At 30.2% G+C, this 18,051-nt stretch overlaps 2 protein-coding genes across 4 annotated transcripts; one reads left to right on the top strand and one right to left on the bottom strand.

Moving 5' to 3' along the window:
• Positions 1-7,663: 7,663 nt before the first annotated feature.
• Positions 7,664-9,892, top strand: LOC111696733 (neurofilament light polypeptide). The gene is made up of 3 exons (XM_023466449.1): positions 7,664-7,755; positions 7,919-7,991; positions 9,476-9,892. The coding sequence occupies exons 2-3, from the start codon at positions 7,941-7,943 to the stop codon at positions 9,731-9,733; spliced, it is 309 nt and encodes a 102-aa protein (XP_023322217.1). The 5' UTR covers positions 7,664-7,755; positions 7,919-7,940; the 3' UTR covers positions 9,734-9,892.
• Positions 9,893-10,112: 220 nt separating this feature from the next.
• On the bottom strand, positions 10,113-16,612 carry LOC111696732 (uncharacterized). Of its 3 annotated transcripts, none has more exons than XM_023466446.1 (8): positions 16,566-16,612; positions 16,222-16,280; positions 15,184-15,309; positions 14,636-14,703; positions 14,499-14,584; positions 13,798-13,868; positions 12,925-12,975; positions 10,113-10,285 (listed from the first exon to the last, which is right to left on the bottom strand). In XM_023466446.1, exons 1-8 carry the CDS (start codon positions 16,598-16,600, stop codon positions 10,131-10,133), a joined length of 651 nt encoding a protein of 216 aa, XP_023322214.1. In that variant the 5' UTR covers positions 16,601-16,612; the 3' UTR covers positions 10,113-10,130. The 3 variants fall into 3 exon arrangements, with proteins under 3 accessions (XP_023322214.1, XP_023322215.1, XP_023322216.1); XM_023466447.1 differs by having other exon boundaries at positions 13,798-13,869; positions 14,515-14,584; XM_023466448.1 differs by having other exon boundaries at positions 13,798-13,869; positions 14,521-14,584.
• Between the last annotated feature and the right edge of the window lie 1,439 nt (positions 16,613-18,051).

Here is an 18,051-nt window from a genome sequence, read left to right as displayed (position 1 = left end):
AATCTAGACGTAATTTGATTAACCGTCTATTAATCGACTGGCATGTCCTATTCATAGCGCTTTCCTTTAAATCCTTTGTCAGAGTAAGGATTAATGAGATATCCTTTTATTCTCTACAGAAATTTAAAACTTTCAATTGGGGTTTCTTTTTAAAAGAACAGACATAAAAAGAATAAAGACGACATTTTGCCAATTACTCAGATTTGTTGAAATAAAATTTCTCTTTACTTCTCCACTCGGTTTCCTCGGTTTGTACATCCAATACAATCTATATATAAATTTGGCTTGTCTGTTTGTCTGTCTGTTTGTATCCAATAAACGGCTGAACCGATCGGGCCCAAATTTTTTGTGGGACATCTAGGGACTCCAGGGAAGGTTTATGAATCATCAAAATTTCAAATATTTGTCTCCATCAAAATTCGATCGTCATTAAATTTAAAATGTCTAAATCAGAGCTAGAAAATGTCTAAATCAGAGCTAAAAATGTCCTAATCAGAGATAGAAAATGTCTAAATCAGAGCTAGAAAATGTCCTAATCAGAGTTAGCAAATGTCTAAATCAGAGCTAAGAATGTCCTAATCAGAGCTAGAAAATGTCTACATCAGAGCTGTAGCAAATGTCTCAATCATAGCTAGAAAATGTCTAAATCAGAGCTAAAAATGTCTAAATCAGAGCTAGAAAATGCCTAAATCATAGCTAGAAAATGTCTAAATCAGAGCTAAAAATGTTTAAGTCAGAGCTAAAAATGTCTAAATTAGAGCTAGAAAATGTCTAAATCAGAGCTAGAAAATGCCTAAATCAGAGCTAGACAATGTCTAAATCAGAGCTAAAAATGTCTAAATCAGAGCTAAAAATGTCCTAATCAGAGATAGAAAATGTCTAAATCAGAGTTAGAAAATATCTAACAAATCGAAAATTTAAAAAAACCTAAAATCATCCTCGTCGTTCGTGTTTTTTTCAATCGTTCAAACAAATTTATTTCGTTCGTTCTCAAAATATCGTTAATTTTCCATCTATTTTGTTCGTTTTCTCAGTAAACGATCGTTCAAGAAAATCGTTTGTTCAGTAAAATCATTCGTTTAGTAAAAACTACCGTTTTTGTCAAAATCTTTTGAAAGATTCGTTCGTTTAGTAAAAACAATCGGTTTTTTAAAGTTCGTTCGTAAAAATCATTTCGTTCTTTTTTTCGTTCGTTCATTGTTTTATTTTTCTGAACGACGCTATCATTTACCAAAAATGTCGCACGGCACGTTTACAAGAACGAGTCCATCTCTACAGGATTGTTGCACTACTTATATGTTTATAACTAGAGGTTGAAATCTTAGTAAACCCTCATCCAGGTTAAAGGGACCTATAACGAATTATTTCAAAATGACTCGAAATTTTACAACCAAGCATGTCCGATTTATGATGTTACGCTTTTCATCTTTGCCTGATCGAACAAAATGAAGTTAGTAGCACTGTTTTTAATCTGAACATTGATTATTAATTGCACTGTTTTTTATCTGGACATTGATTATTAATTGCACTGTTTTTTTATCTGAACATTGATTATTAATTGCACTGTTTTTCTGTTTGAAAATTGATTATTAATTGCACTGTTTTTTATCTGAACATTGATTATTAATTGCACTGTTTTTCTGTTTGAAAATTGATTATTAATTGTACTGCTTTTTATCTGAACATTGATTATTAATTGCACTGTTTTTCTTTTTGAAAATTGATTATTATTGTACTGTTTTTTATCTGATTATTGATTATTAATTGCACTGTTTTTTATCTGAACATTGATTATTAATTGCACTGTTTTTCTGTTTGAAAATTGATTATTAATTGTACTGTTTTTTTCCTGATAATTGATTATTAATTGCACTGTTTTTCTGTTTGAAAATTGATTATTAATTGTACTGCTTTTTATCTGAACATTGATTATTAATTGCACTGTTTTTCTGTTTGAAAATTGATTATTAATTGTACTGTTTTTTTCCTGATAATTGATTATTAATTGCACTGTTTTTCTGTTTGAAAATTGATTATTAATTGTACTGTGTTTCTATCTGAACATTGATTATTAATTGCACTGTTTTTTATTTGGACATTGATTATTAATTGTACTGTTTGCTATTAAAAAGATCAATTATATCATATCACAACAGATAACAATTATTAATTAAATAAAAGACTGAAGGGTACTGTTGTAAATCAGGCATGAAACGTTTTTTTTAACGCAGGTATCTTAAAATTACGTTAAAAGACCCTTTCGTGTTCATTTTTCTCCTTTGTACATTTTTCAATTATGCATAGATCCACTGTTGATACATTGGTTGGAATCTATTACACAAGAATCCATCATAAATTTGCCAATAAATCTTAAAAACACGTGCTTGACAGTAATAAGAAGTGTATGTCTACTGTCCAGGGCTACAAAAAAGTAAAAGAGAGTTATAGTGAGGATAAATCAAAAGCTAAGACGTTACAAGTTTCAGCACTTTAAAGTCAACCCAGTCTTACAAGTTGACGACATCTTTAAAGCAGTCTGAATCTATATGGACCATTCAACTTTCAATGCTGATATTTACTAATTTTTGGAACATTTTGATATATTTCAACCTTTCCATAAAAACTAGTCAGAATCAAATCCCCTCCTCTAACTGTTGGTTGGTGAGTATAGTTGCCAGGGTACGGTTTCTATTATCCCTAACTTCAGGTGGAAAGTTCTGATTTTCTATTCAACCAGTTAGATCTATTTATGTGTTGAAATACACATTTTATATTTTCAAAACCTTTCTAGAACTTAGACAAAGGAATTAAGTCTTTGTAACAAACTCTGATTTTCTAATACCTATATTTTTTTCCACCTGATGGTGTAAACCTTTGATATTTCATGAACTTAGATTCTTTCATCTAACTTAATTCATAGTTTGAAATATCTAAGGTCTATATGGCATTGGGTTAGAAAGATATAGAGATTAGAAAATCATAGTTTGTGACAAAGACTCAATTCCTTTAGGGTTATCCTTCCATCTTGTTGGAGTTTTAACAGTTTATAAACTTGTATGGATTTTAGCTATTTTATTTGAATATCCGTTTGTAAAATAGAAGGATACAGTGGTTAAAAAACATATTAGATTGTAAAAAAAAGATATTATTTATACGGAAAAAGTATGTACTAGAGAATATATCAAGTGTTATATATTACGTATTTCACTACGATTGAAAATGTAAGTGGTCCTGCTATATTACTGTACTCTATAGAAGAATGATATTGTGTACATGAGAATGAATAAAATGCTAATGCGTACTGTACTGCATAGAGGAATTTTAATGTGTACATGAGAATGTCTAGAGTGCTGCTATGTACTGTACTGTATAGAAAAATGTTATTGTGTACATGATAATGTATAGAGCACGACTGTGTATTGTACTCTATAGAAGAATGTTAGTGTGTACATGATAATGTACAGAGTGCTACTATGATACTGTACTCTATAGAAGAAAGTTATTGTGTACATGAGAATAAATAAAGTGCTAATTAAAGTGTACTGTACTGTGTAGAAGAATGTTAGAGTGTACATAAGAATGAATAGAGTGCTACTGTGTACTGTACTGTACTGCCTGCTCCCCCTGTGTTGGGGGGAATGGCAGGGGAAAGATTGTGCTGTGGATGAAGCAAAGGGTGAGAATAATATAAACATATATAGATACGAAGGCATGTACGATGGTAGACGATTACATCAATATCATAAAGACAACTTTTTTATTTTAAACAAGCTTTCTTTGAATTACAAGTTTACAAGTAATCAAAGAAAAGCTTTTTAAATTGACAGCGTCTCTTTGTTTCCATGTTTTAGTTTATCCATGCTGTTTTAAAATTGAAGTCGAAAGTCGTCTTTATTATATCATTATAATCGCCTACCATCGTATAATTTTGAGGTCTGGAGAGTGGTTGCGTCTATCTCAAATACATTATGCATGGCATTTATCCCTTGGCTACACGCTACAAAACTACAAATATGAGTTGTCTGCTACTAGCTATTTAGGCAGGAGGTTTCTAATTGCCTTCATATATATATTATATTTAATCTATGGTAAGAACTCTCTGTTTTTAATAAATAGGAATATAAATCAGATCAATGATCAAAACAATGAGAATATATCAATCTTAATGATGATGATCATAATAACATGATCATGATCAAGATAATTTTGATAATTAGGATAATTAATTATAATCTTGATAATCTGTTAAAATGAAGGTCATTATAATCATGATGAACACCATGATAATGATGATCATGATGAACACCATGATCATGATGATCATGATGAACACCATGATCATGATGATCATGATGAACACGATGATCACGATGAATTTGGTGATCATGATGAACATGATGATCATGATGATCATGATGAACATGATGATCATGATGAGTAAGATGATTATGATGATATGATCACGATGAACATGGTGATCATGATGAACATGATGATCATGAAAAACAGATGATCATGAAAAACATGATGATCATGAAAAACATGATGATCATCATGAACATGATGATCAAGATGAACATGATGATCATGATGAACATAATGGTCATGATGAACATGATGATCATTATGAACATGATGATCATTATGAACATGATGATCATGATGAACATGATACTCATGATAAACATGATGATCAGATGATCATGATGAACATGATGATCATGATGAACATGATGATCATGATAAACATGATGATCACGATGAACATGATGATCATGATGAACATGATGATCATGATGAACATGATGAACGTGATGATCATGATGAACATGATGATAATGATGAACATGATGATCACGATGAACATGATGATCATGATGAACATGATGATCATGATGAACATGATTAACGTGATGATCATGATGAACATGATGATAATGATGAACATGATGATCATGATGAACATAATGATCATGATGAACATAATGATCATGATGAACATGATGATCATGATGGACATGATGAACATGATGAACATGATGATCATAAAGGTCTCGATTGACAAGATGATCATGATAAACTCAATGATTATGATGAATGGGATGATCATGATGAACATGATGATTATGATGAACATGATGATCATGATGAACATGATGATCATGACGAACATGATGATCATTATGACAATGAGCACGATGATAATGATGATCATGATGAACATGATGATCATGACGAACATGATGATCATTATGACAATGAGCACGATGATAATGATGATCATGATGATAACTATACTAGGTTTGACTGACCCTAACAACGTGTACAGCTGTAAACCTGATGAAACTTGCTGCACTAAGGTGATAATAACATATTAAAGGGAATGTAACTGAAGTTTTATGTGACTCTGTAATATATAAGTTCTGATCAATAAATAAAAATAATGATAGATGCATCTTAATCATCATATTTCTCAAATGGGGTGTTAGAAAATAGAGAATAGAATATATAGAGAGGAATTTACTGGAAAAAAGTGTAAAACGGCCATTTTGTTGTACTGTTTCCATACTGCAGGTGTACTTCACATATTTATGCTATATAACCTGTTGGGCCCTGGAATATCAGTTTATAGAAAATCTAAAATTATTGTTAAAAGAAACCCAAATTATGAAATAGGCTGGTTTCATAATTGACCAATGATCATTTCACATAGACTCTATGCCTTCCACTTTACAAACGATGATTTTCCGTTATAACTATAAATCAAATGATGATTTTAATTCACCTAATTCATTTTATAAAGTTTATTTAACAGTTTAAAGAATTCGAAATTGAAATGAATAGTCTAGGGAACATACTGTATTAATGTACTCTACTGCATATAATTTGTGAACATTTACATGATTTGTACACTTTGAACTCCCTTTTAGGCTGAAAGGGACTGAAAAAATTCATACCGAGAGATTCTTTTAATTCCTCTCTAATATATTCTATTCTCTATGGTTAGAAATCACTAATTACAATAATGATGCTTTTCCCTTAATTAATTAATTAATTAATTAATTAATTAGAAATCACTAATTACAATAATGATACTTTTCGATTTACATGAAATTTAAATGTACAAATTAAATTATTAAAAATAAAAAGTACAAAATAAATGATTAATCACTTCAAACTCTAACTTTCCAATCAGGCCAGGTTTGAAATATGAAAGTGAACACCATCAGGTGTTTTTAGGAATATGGATTATAAATTAGAGTTTGAGTCAAGTCCTGATTGTTTAGAACTTGATTCCTGCCTGTTGTTCAGCTAAACCTACAGACCAGGTTATTGGAGAACAAATTGCTCTTTGGGGAACAATTCTTGGTAACAATTAATTCACCTACATATTGATATGGCTGGATTAGTCTTCATACAGTTGTGTTTTATTATTTCGTAGCTGACTTATTTTGAATAATAGTTTTGTTTATATTTCCATCCTCTCTAAAATTTGATATTTTTACTGAATTAAAATGTTTAAGTTCTATGAATTTATTCCTGAAAATGTTATTGATTTTTTTCAAGCAGACTTAAAAAGATTACTTTGAAACAGCGTATTTATGAAATTAAAGATTAAAAAAATGGATATTTGCTATTTATAATCTTTTACGTTTAATATAAATCCTATATGTAAAATATTCGACCTATTTAAGAACATTTTAAGTACACTATTTTGTATTAATTTATAATTGGGTGAGAAAATAAATAATAGAAATAAAAATATTCAAAACACAGATTAAAATCACAATTATTATTATTTTGCTCATTATTTTGAATATTTTGGTTCTGCAGATCAGATCAGGAAATATACAAAACCATTAAAAATATTTGTTTTAAGGAAGTGTTCAATGAAAAATGTAATAAAAACCTTCGATTTGACGAGCCAAGATTCGGCATAGATCAAACAAATTTTACAAAATACGATTTAATACAAATAAAGGATTTGAGTCTTTGCAACAAATTCTGATTTTCTAATTTCTATATTGCAGACCCAATGTTGTAGACCTTAGATATTTCAAACAATGAATTCTGTTATACCAAATAATTTAATTTTGAAAATTCAAAAATTTTTACCATCATGCATCATGTTGCAAAGATAATTAATCAGATAATTTGAGTTTTTGAAAAAAACTCAATTTCTTAACAATTTTTTCCTTTCTGCAACAATTTTGAAAACGGATTTTAATGATTCTGATTAAAGAAGAGTCCTGTTATCTTACTTTTAAGTAACTTTAGTGATATATTATATAATTATCTAGCAATAAGCTATAGATTTTCTCTAACAATGAGGATACAATTCAATATATCAATTATATTTGTTGGGTTAATTGATACACTAACTTATTATTAAAATTAGAAAAAATGTAAAACGTAAAATAAAAACTTTGCAAATCCCATCACCAAATAAATTACAACACATTTCTGAAAAGACAGTTATCGCGGTTTAAGAAGATTTAAACAAAGTTTTCAGATCACTTCGATGTCATCAAGAGTTTTATCGTAATAAGAGGAGATAAGCAACTAAAAATACTCATTTTTTTAAACAGAAAATTCGTGGTTAAAAAATGTGAATACTAATTTGAAAAATCAAAATTATAATGGTTTGAATATATATAAATAGTCTCTACTTGATGCTGAAACTCCGTGCTTGCAAAAGTTTTGCAGCTGCTGCGGGTTCAAGAAACGAGGAGATGATGGACACCTTCACAATAGGTTCATATTCATTATATTCATTATATTCATTACATTCATTATATTCATTATATTAATTATATTTATTAAATTCATTATATTAATTATATTCATTATATCCATTATATTCATTTTATTCATTATATTCATTATATTCATTATATTCATCTTTTATTATGTTTAGTGAGTTTGGTTCTACAACTTCAATGCAGAGCAAAAGTACAGTTCTTCTTATGAACGATACAGAGGGACAAGAGGTTAGACTGTCCACTGTCTATTGTCTACTGACTACTGTCTACTGTCTACTGTCTACTGTCTAATGTCTATTGTTTACTGTCTACTGTCTACTGTCTACTGTCTACTGTCTACTGTCTACTGTCTACTGTCATCTGTCTACTGTCTACTGTCTACTGTCTACTGTCTACTGTCTAATGTCTACTGTCTACAGTCTACTGTCTACTGTCTACTGTCTACTGTCTACTGTCTACTGTCTACTGTCTACTGTCTACTGTCTACAGTCTACAGTCTACTTTCTACTGTCTAAGATATAAGGTCGTTATTGATCCTTGGCAGCTTTGTAAGGATATAAAGTAAGGTGCACTAGATGTAGGATTCTGATGAGACTGGAATACTTTAAGGGACCATGTAAGAGTAATTTCAAGTTACCCTCCATGCAAAGATGACAATGTTTGATTCACAATGGTACCCTCGAAACCTTAATGCAACCAAAAATGTGGAAAATAATTCGTTTTCCTGGATAGAAAAGTGTTTAAATCTGTCACTTTTGCATAGAACCCGAAAATGAAAATATACAGTCTGAAGAAACAAAAAATGGATATATAATTCATACTAAATCAGATAAAGCCTACCAGGGTACCGTTGTAAATCGTTCCCTGTCATCTCTGCATGGAGGGTCACTTGAAATTACTCTTACAGTTCCTTTAAAAGTCGTTTTGTAATAGGATACAGGGATACCCACAAAGGATGATACTTAGCGACGATTGAACGAAATACAAAGGATGTGACTTCAGAGACGACTGAACGGAATTTCTTTTTTCTTTTTTTTCTAACATTCGTGGTTCCCTTAAACTATAAAATAATTTTTTCTTTGAAAACTATATTTAACACATTGGTTCACATTCAACCTTTAGCTTGACGTATTTAAAGAGCTTTAGGTCGTCATTATAGACGTATCCTTTGTGGGTAACCTGTAGGTATTACTTATCAAAGACGATCTTTAATTCATCTCTCAAATGTAATGTTTAGAAGGACACCCTGTATGTTACCCTGATATAGATAGTCTAAAATACTGATATACAGTGGAAACCGTAAAAGTGTGGAATAGGAAACCGATTGTTGAACTCAAGTTATAATTTTAAATAGCCCAGTTAACATCAAACACAGAAATTGTGCAGTGTTCGGAGACCACGTTCCCTTAATATTCCAAAGTTTTATGGTTCCAGCTATATATTTTTGTCTACTGTCTAATTTCCATTACTCTCAATATGTATAGTTTCAAACGTTTATTTCTAAACAGAAAATACAACTTTCATTTCAGCTGAATGTTTTAAAACAATGGTCTTTCATAAACAAAGAACATTTTCTCCTTTAATCAACATATTTTCTTTGTTTTTATATGTTTTGTATGTTATACTGCTGGATAAAAGCTTGATAAAAACAAAGCAGAAATAAAAAGCCGTCGTTATTGTATTGATACAAACGCTTACCTCTTTATTCCCAGGTTGAAGACAACGCTGCGAACCTTGAAGCTGTTCTTGAACCTGAAGATGATGATGAACAACCTATTCTAGAGGAGGAACCTCAGGGAGAACAGGAGGGGGTGGAGGACCCACCAGAAGATACTGAAGCTGCAGGTGATGAAGATCCTGACGCTGCACCTGAGGAAGGGGGTGAAGGAGAAGAAGCACCGACAGAAGATGGCGAAGGAGATGCACCAGGAGAGGAAGGAGAGGCACCACCAGCAGAAGGAGAAGAATAGAAGAATGAGATGATGGTGAACTAGAAGTCTTATGGGGAAAAGAAGGACAACAATTATCTATTTCGTCACAGATTCTACAGATGGGACCACAGCTGTGGTTATTGGGATTTAATTCTGATACTTTAAGATTAACTTTAGTCTTTAAGATTAACTTTAATCTTTAAGATTAACTTTAATCTTGAAGATTAACTTTAATCTTTAAGATTAACTTTAATCTTTAAGATTAACTTTAATCTTTAAGATTAACTTTAATCTTTAAGATGGAGACACTCAAGGGTTGTTTACAAATTTAATTACATTTGAATCCTTTGATAAATGTTTAAGGTTCACGATGTTTTCCTATCTGTATTATTTGTTTATTTTTTAACAGCTCGGTAATATATCTTCTTTATGAATATTAAATATAATCCATTAAAACAATAAATATTAATATTTGTTTACATATTTCATTTTTCACTGAACCATTCTTTTCAGTTTGGGGTTCACGAAGAACTTTCTGAACTGGTCCATTTTGAAGACGACATTTATACTTTTCCGCCTGCTCCATACACACTAAAATAGTTTTGCTTATCAGTCTACAAAATGATAATGATTATTTGACAATTTTAGTAAAAAACAATTGGTAAAAATGATTTATTATCTGACATAAACAAAATTTTTAATTTCAAAAAGTATCCGAGATTTTAGTAAAAGCTGTAAGCGCAGTTCGGTACAAAAGAAAAAGATGTGTAACAAGCAATAATTCAACAAGATTTTTTTTTAGAACAGGGATAAATCTAGAATCAATGCAAAAATACGAGAAAAATTGTGCAAAGGCCAGGGTGTTCCACAAAACATGGCAGTTGAAAGGCGATTTGAAGATCGTCTTGGATCTTTGAAATATTTTGCGACATTCATCGTCAGCCTAATGGCAATTTGAAAAGTAAAAAACTACAATTACAAAATCACTTTTCGTCCAGGCATTTCTAATATGTTTCTGTGCTGTCAAACTTAACGAAGATTTAAAGAATTTTGTTCAAATCTTCAGACTCAATGTTGGTTAAGCTGAAAATCTAAACGTAATCCTTTATATCCACCTTAAAAATGGATTTAAAATAGTTTAAATGGATTTTAAATAGTTTAAATGGATTTTAAATAGTTTAAATGGATTTTAAATAGTTTAAATGGAATTTAAATAGTTTAAATGGAATTTAAATAGTTTAAATGAATATATATATGATGATCGCAAACTCTTGCAAAGATCAATTAGGCGAGATCTTTCTGTCGTCTCTTAACTGACAAGTTTCTATGGTATATAACTGTGTTGGTATTTTTTAAATATTGAGCAATAACGAGGCAGAATAAACATGGGGCATTTAATTATTTATTTTTTACCACACGGAAACAAAATAATTGGAAAATCATTTTGAAAATAATATCTTAGTCCAGAGAGGCAAGTAAACAAGTAAACAAGTAAACAAGTAAACAAGTAAACAAGTAAACAAGTAAACAAGTAAACAAGTAAACAAGTAAACAAGTAAAAAATAAATTAAAACACAGATCACAAAACGATGGGTAAAAATCGGTTCTAAAGTTAAGACTTTTGGACTTTAAACCAGAACAATTATAATTCTTTGCCTGACCAAGAAAGCATGAGATGAGGGAACTGTTAGAATTAAACTAGTATCTAGCTAGAACATCGACAATATCTTCCACATTCTTGATCAAAAGTTTAAAGGATACATTCAAAAATAAGCCACGCTTCTGTTTAAATGGAAAGTCACTTTCATTTTACTGAACATTTACTTTATTTGTTAAAAAAACAGAACTTTAATTTAATACATGGTGTCCCACAAAACGTGACAGTTGGTAAATAGTTTAGAATGTCTTCTTCCATAATTTGTTAAGTTGTTTAATACCAAAGACAACAATAAAAATATTATATAGGAGTCATATTATAGTAAAAGTAACTTAAAGTAAAATATGTTTGAGCAAAAGATGTTTTAAAAGAAATAAGCTGCAAACAGCCTTTAATATCTAATACAGTGTATGGAAGACGACATTCAAAACTATTTGCCAACTGGCATGATTCGTGGGACACCGTGTATGAAATGGATTTTTATGTTTTCTCGTGTTGAAGTTTTTCTTTGAAGATTGAATCCCAAGAAAAAGGCACAAATTCTGGTTTGGGTTTTTAATACTGAAATTACGTTTTTGGGCATTTTGATGCAAAATTGATGAAAAATACATTGACATTCAGTTTTAAACTCTGACTTGAACCAGTTTTGCCCGGAGGGCAACTAGTGAAAGAATTTTAAACTGGATTTCTTGGTTTAGCCCCACCAGCCCACCTCATGCAAATGAAATTTAAAAGAATACAAAGAACTCTGAATGAAAAGTTGAGGTTGCCAGGACTGCTTCTTAAACAACAGGATTTCTAATAAAGGGTCAGACTTATGCAGCGCTTATTCAGTCGTACTCAATTACTTTTAAAAACTGAAACTATGGGCGGAGCTTGTACAGCATTCAGTTAACGGGTATTTCATGTAGTAACGGTTGAAGAATTTATTCTATTATTGAAAAAATATCGCCCTAGCGCGAAAAAAAAGATGACAACATTAAAAAAATCTCAAAAAAAGCGTTAACGTTAGCGACTTTTGCAGTTCGTTGATCGAATCTTTTGTTAACGCACGAACGAACTAAATTATTAATTGTTTACTTCGTTAGTGTAATTTAGATCGGTAACGAACAGTTACGGTAAAAAAATAAGAGAAACACCGTTAGTACTAAATCTACAAAAAACGACCACGGAGTACTGACCACTGGTCAGTGACCAGTGTTAATTAAGTCTTATTTCTTTTCTCAAGTTAAACCATTACCATTGTCCTGATCCTTGTTCCCTGATATATATATAAATATAATTAATATAGAAACAGGGTGTCCTACGAAACATGACAGTTGTTGAATAGTTTTGAATGTCATCAAATACTATAGTAAAGACTTTTTGAAGTTTATTTGTTAGAAAAATCTTTTACTGAAAGTATTTTAATTTGAAATCAATTTTACTATGATATGACTGCCATAAACTCCTTTTTTTTTCTCTTTTGTAAAAAAACCTTAAAAACTTTCAAACTTTTTACCAACTGTCATGTTTTGTGAGACTCCCTGTACTTACCCTCTGTTTCATGTTTTGTGAGACACCCTGTACTTACCCTCTGTTCCTGTGCAAGGAGGAGAACACTTTTCATTAATATTTGATTCTCCTAGAATTCAAAGATAATTTATTTACTGTTTAATAAATACTTGATCAAGATGTTCTTTAATTGCTTTTCCAAATAATAAATTATTTTTACGGAAAATGTTAGCATTAGAAAATTTAGTAAAAAGACTGATCTAAATATCATATTTCAAACGTATTCTTAAACCTTTCATTTCCTTCAAAATCCTTCTTTCAAGGAAATATTTGAAACTTCAAGTGACCTTCCATTTAAGGAGGGGCTTGCCCGATTCACTTGGGTACCCTTGAACCCTTTATCTGATAAATAATGTGGTAAATAACCTGGCCAGGGGTTTCTCATTGAAAAGTGTTTCATTCTGATAATTTCTTCATCGTTTCTAAACCAAGATAGAGAAACCACAATTGAAAATAATCAGTTTTCACAAGGAAAAACATCTAATTCATACTTGATCAGACAAAGATTTAAAGAGTACCGTTGTAAATATAGACATGCCACTTGGAGGGTTACTATTTAATTACGTTTAGAATTTAATACATTATTTCCTGTTAAAGTTTATCCTCCTTCTAACATTTAATACATTATTTCCTGTTCAAGTTTATCCTCCTTCTAACATTTAATACATTATTTCCTGTTCAAGTTTATCCTCCTTCTAACATTTAATACATTATTTCCTGTTCAAGTTTATCCTCCTTCTAACATTTAATACATTATTTCCTGTTCAAGTTTATCCTCCTTCTAACATTCAATAATTATTTTTCATTTTTTTCTTCTCTGTATTTTATTTTCTAGTTTGCGACATAACAACATATATCTACACATTCTAATTTATTAGTTACATAATTTTACCTTTTTGAAACCAATCAGGGCTTGTAATACTTCCACTTTCACTCACAGCACTTCCACTCATATCAATTCCACTTGTTGGTAATAAGATAGTTCACAAAAAACATCGACATTTTGTATCGTAGATAATTTCAGACAGAATTTACCTATGAAAAAATATTTTGGTATACCAATAGTTGATTTGATTTGACACTCAAAACCACTTATAAACAATACAAACCACTCATATGGGAACTGCTTATAAGTGAGGCACTTATTGCACATTTTCTTAAAGGGGGAACCAATGTTATAAAAACTATTATTAGTTGAACCATGCTTATAATTGAAATACTTTTAGATAGGTCTCTTTTATTGATCTACTTCTAGATGGAACACTTATGGTTGAACTCTTCAAGATTGAGTCTTATTAGTTGAACCAGTTCAATGAATCAGTTATGTATAAACTGCTTTTTAATGGAACAGTTTGCTGTTAATATTGGCTAAATAAACACATTTTAAAAGTACAAACATTTCGTTAGCATTAGAGAACACAATGTCAGAGATATCTCACACATGTTTAGCCGGTCATAATAATGCCGTGGTAAGAAAAATCTCAAATTTTGCTATAAATACACCAAAAATTATGTATAACAAAGTGTTAATAATTTGGAAATGATTTTGATCATTCGAATTTTCTGCTCATGATGATGAAACATTCCTATTACGGTGAACTATCTATACTTCCACTTGATGCTTCAAAACTTCCAAGTTTGTTTTCCCAAAGCTGAGGCAAAGAATCTTCATCGAAATACTAAAAAAAACTTTATAATAAAAAAAAATAAAATCATTTTTCATTACTTACCTCCTCAACAGTTTTTGTATAGTTTTGAATATACAAACGTTTCTTTGTCGCATCTTCAATGTAATCTTCTGAAATCAAGCAAAGGAATTGTTAAATGAAGAAAAAAAAACATTCAAATTTGTTTTTAAATCGGTACTTTTGTGTGGAGTATTTTTAATTTTTAACGCTTAATCTTGATATCCAATATGGGCACTTTTAAAAAGAGGATAAATGCTTGATCTCTTCATTTTAGTTATTCCTTCAGGGTATGTCCACCACGTGATATCAACGAGGAATTAAACTAATCCGCAGATTTCCATCATATGCTGATCAATGCTTAAACCACGGGCAGCCGTAGTACATTTTAATTTCCGAGCCCGGTCAACCTTTCCGGTCGCAGTTTGTACAATATATTGCCCGGACAATGGGTAAATAAAGCAGACACTCAATAGGACTACCCGGTGCGACAAGGTTGACGCGGTCAGACTGTATGTTGAATTTACTTTTCCTAATGTGAGGGGTGCTTAAAACGTCCATAACTAGTATTATTTTACTAAAGTATAATTTACCTAAAGTATAAATTCTATCAACGTTTCGTTTTGGTTCAACTAGATCTCTGTTCATTTGAATTTGATATTCTAGTTTAGCATTTTCAGTTGTAGGATACACTTCCATACTTGATGGCATATTCTCATCTTATTTAAGAAAAATATATAATGAAATTATTTTATATTATATATTAAAATTGAAATTACAACAAAACTTCAAAATTTAAAATTATAAACTTTATTATTAGAAAATTAATTAAAAAATTTTAAAAAAACATAATTGTTGCTCAGGATTTAATAAGGGGACTGTGCACGTTATTTCTAGTGACCCTCCTTCTACGAAGTGCCACGTCTGATTTTTTAACCTTTTTTATCTTTAGCTTTCTCCCTGAAAATTGAGTTTCGACTTCATCATAATATTTGTTAAAAAATACAAGCGTTTCTTTGGATATAATAGGTAAGCACTTAAACATTTAAAGGGAGTGTTCTCGAAAAATGCGCTTTTTTATCGCATTAAGCCTATACCCCCTTTCATTTTTCACGAACACTCCCATTTAAGGATATCGTTTGTATGTCAGACATACCACTCTACAATAGAAGCATAATAAATTCGCTAGTAGGAGATCTTTAAATATGCGTCCCGTCCCGTTTTGCCTTATTAATATAAAGATGTATTTGTACTGTACAGCTTAATCTATACTGATGAAAAGTTTATCCACGTGAACTAGAGTCAGGGGCATATTCAGAAATTTGTCCAGGGGGGGATTACATTTTTTTTATCTTTCCAGGGGGGGGGGGCTCAGTTCCCGTTGGGACCTGAAATCCCCCTGAAATCAATCAATTTCACTGGTCCAGGGGGGGGCTTAGCCCCATATCCCCCCTTGAATACGCCCCTGACCGGAGTATAAATAGATAGGAGTACCACTGGAAATTACGTCTACAGTCCCTTTAATATTGTATTTTCTATAATATATGAATATTTAATGTTTCTCGTATAGAGAAAATCCAAATCTAGTGAGCAACTAGAACACAAATAAAGGGATTGTCCCTGATATTCACCTGAAATGTTTAATCTTTGATTTGTAGTCAGCTGTTTAGCAGAAAGAGCCATTGTAGGGCTAAAATAGATTTTCATTTGATAACATTTTCGATTTTACAGATTTTCTTAGGTTTACTGGTCGCTCAATGGTGAAATCTCTAAAGTTTGAGACCTTAATCACACATTGAATATAAAAATTGAGTTAATAAAACTTATTTCGTCCATTTATAAATTCACAGCTTTGCTTTCTTGTTAATTTCAACATTTTCCAATTAAGTTCTTCAAATTAGAATAACAATAGGAATATGAAAATTGGCGTTTTTATTTAGTTCTGAAATTGTAAAAATGTTGTTTTCTTGAATACCTGAAAATAAATAGAAAAGCTAGAACAATTAACATTGTTCTCAGGCTTTAGACCACAAACTAATACTATTCAAACGTAAAAAAGTTTCGGATTTAAAAAAAAAATTATTTTTAGATTATATGTGTCTTCTGAGAGTTTTATTGATTTATACAAAAAAAGAGGTTTTTATTTTTTATACTAATTCGTAAAAGTATTAGATCCTTTAAACAATATTAGATTCTTTAAACAATATTAGATTCTTTAAACAATATTAGATTCTTTAAACAATATATTCTTTAAACAATATCATATACTGTAAACAATATTAGATTCTTTAAACAATATCAGATACTGTAAACAGTATTAGATTCTTTAAACAGTTTTAGATTCTTTAAACAATATTAGATTCTTTAAACAATATTAGATTCTTTAAACAATATCAGATTCTTTAAACAGTATAAGATACTGAAAACAATATCATATTCTTTAAACAATATCAGATTCTTTAAACAATATCAGATTCTGTAAACAATATCAGATTCTTTACACAATATCAGATTCTTTACACAATATCACATTTTATAAACAATATCAGATTCTTTAAACAGTATCAGATACGGTAAACAGTATCAGATTCTCTAAACAATATCAGATTCTTTACACAATACCACATTCTGTAAACATTATCAGAATCTTTACACAATATCAGATTCTTTAAACAATATCAGATTCTGTAAACAGTATCAGATAGTGTAAACAATATCAGATTCTTTAAACAATATCAGATTCTTTAAACAGTATCAGATACTGTAAACAATATCAGATTCTTTAAACAGTATCAGATTCTGTAAACAATATCAGATTCTTTAAACAGTTTTAGATTCTTTAAACAATATCAGATTCTCTAAACAATATCAGATTCTTTACACAATATCAGATTCTTTAAACAATATCAGATTCTGTAAACAATATCAGATTCTTTAAACAATATCAGATTCTGTAAACAATATCAGATTCTTTAAACAATATCAGATTCTTTAAACAATATCAGATTCTTTAAACAGTATCAGATTCTGTAACCAATATCAGATTCTTTAAACAGTATCAGATTCTTTAACCAATATCAGATTCTTTAAACAGTATCAGATTCTGTAACCAATATCAGATTCTTTAAACAGTATCAGATCCTGTAAACAATATCAGATACTGTAAACAATATCAGATCCTGTAAACAGTATCAGATTNGATTTATATTCCGTAGTGATCTCTACCCCGTCCTGCAGACCGAGCCAATCCAAAATCTAGAATCTTGAGAGTACAATCAGATCTCACAACAATATTACTGGGCTTCAGATCCCTAGATATTAATGTGATTGTGATATGAATGATTGTGAATGATAATGATAATATATAATAATAATAATAATAATAATAATAATAATAATAATAATTATAATAATAATTTTATTGGTTATAATAAAAATTATGATAATGATTGATAATAAGT

This window comes from Eurytemora carolleeae, unplaced genomic scaffold, assembly GCF_000591075.1.
Source record: "Eurytemora carolleeae unplaced genomic scaffold, Eaff_2.0 scaffold55, whole genome shotgun sequence".
Classification (NCBI taxonomy): Eukaryota; Metazoa; Arthropoda; class Copepoda; order Calanoida; family Temoridae; genus Eurytemora; species Eurytemora carolleeae.
Note: the sequence above shows the minus strand (reverse complement) of the source record. Positions and strands in the feature narration are given on the sequence as shown.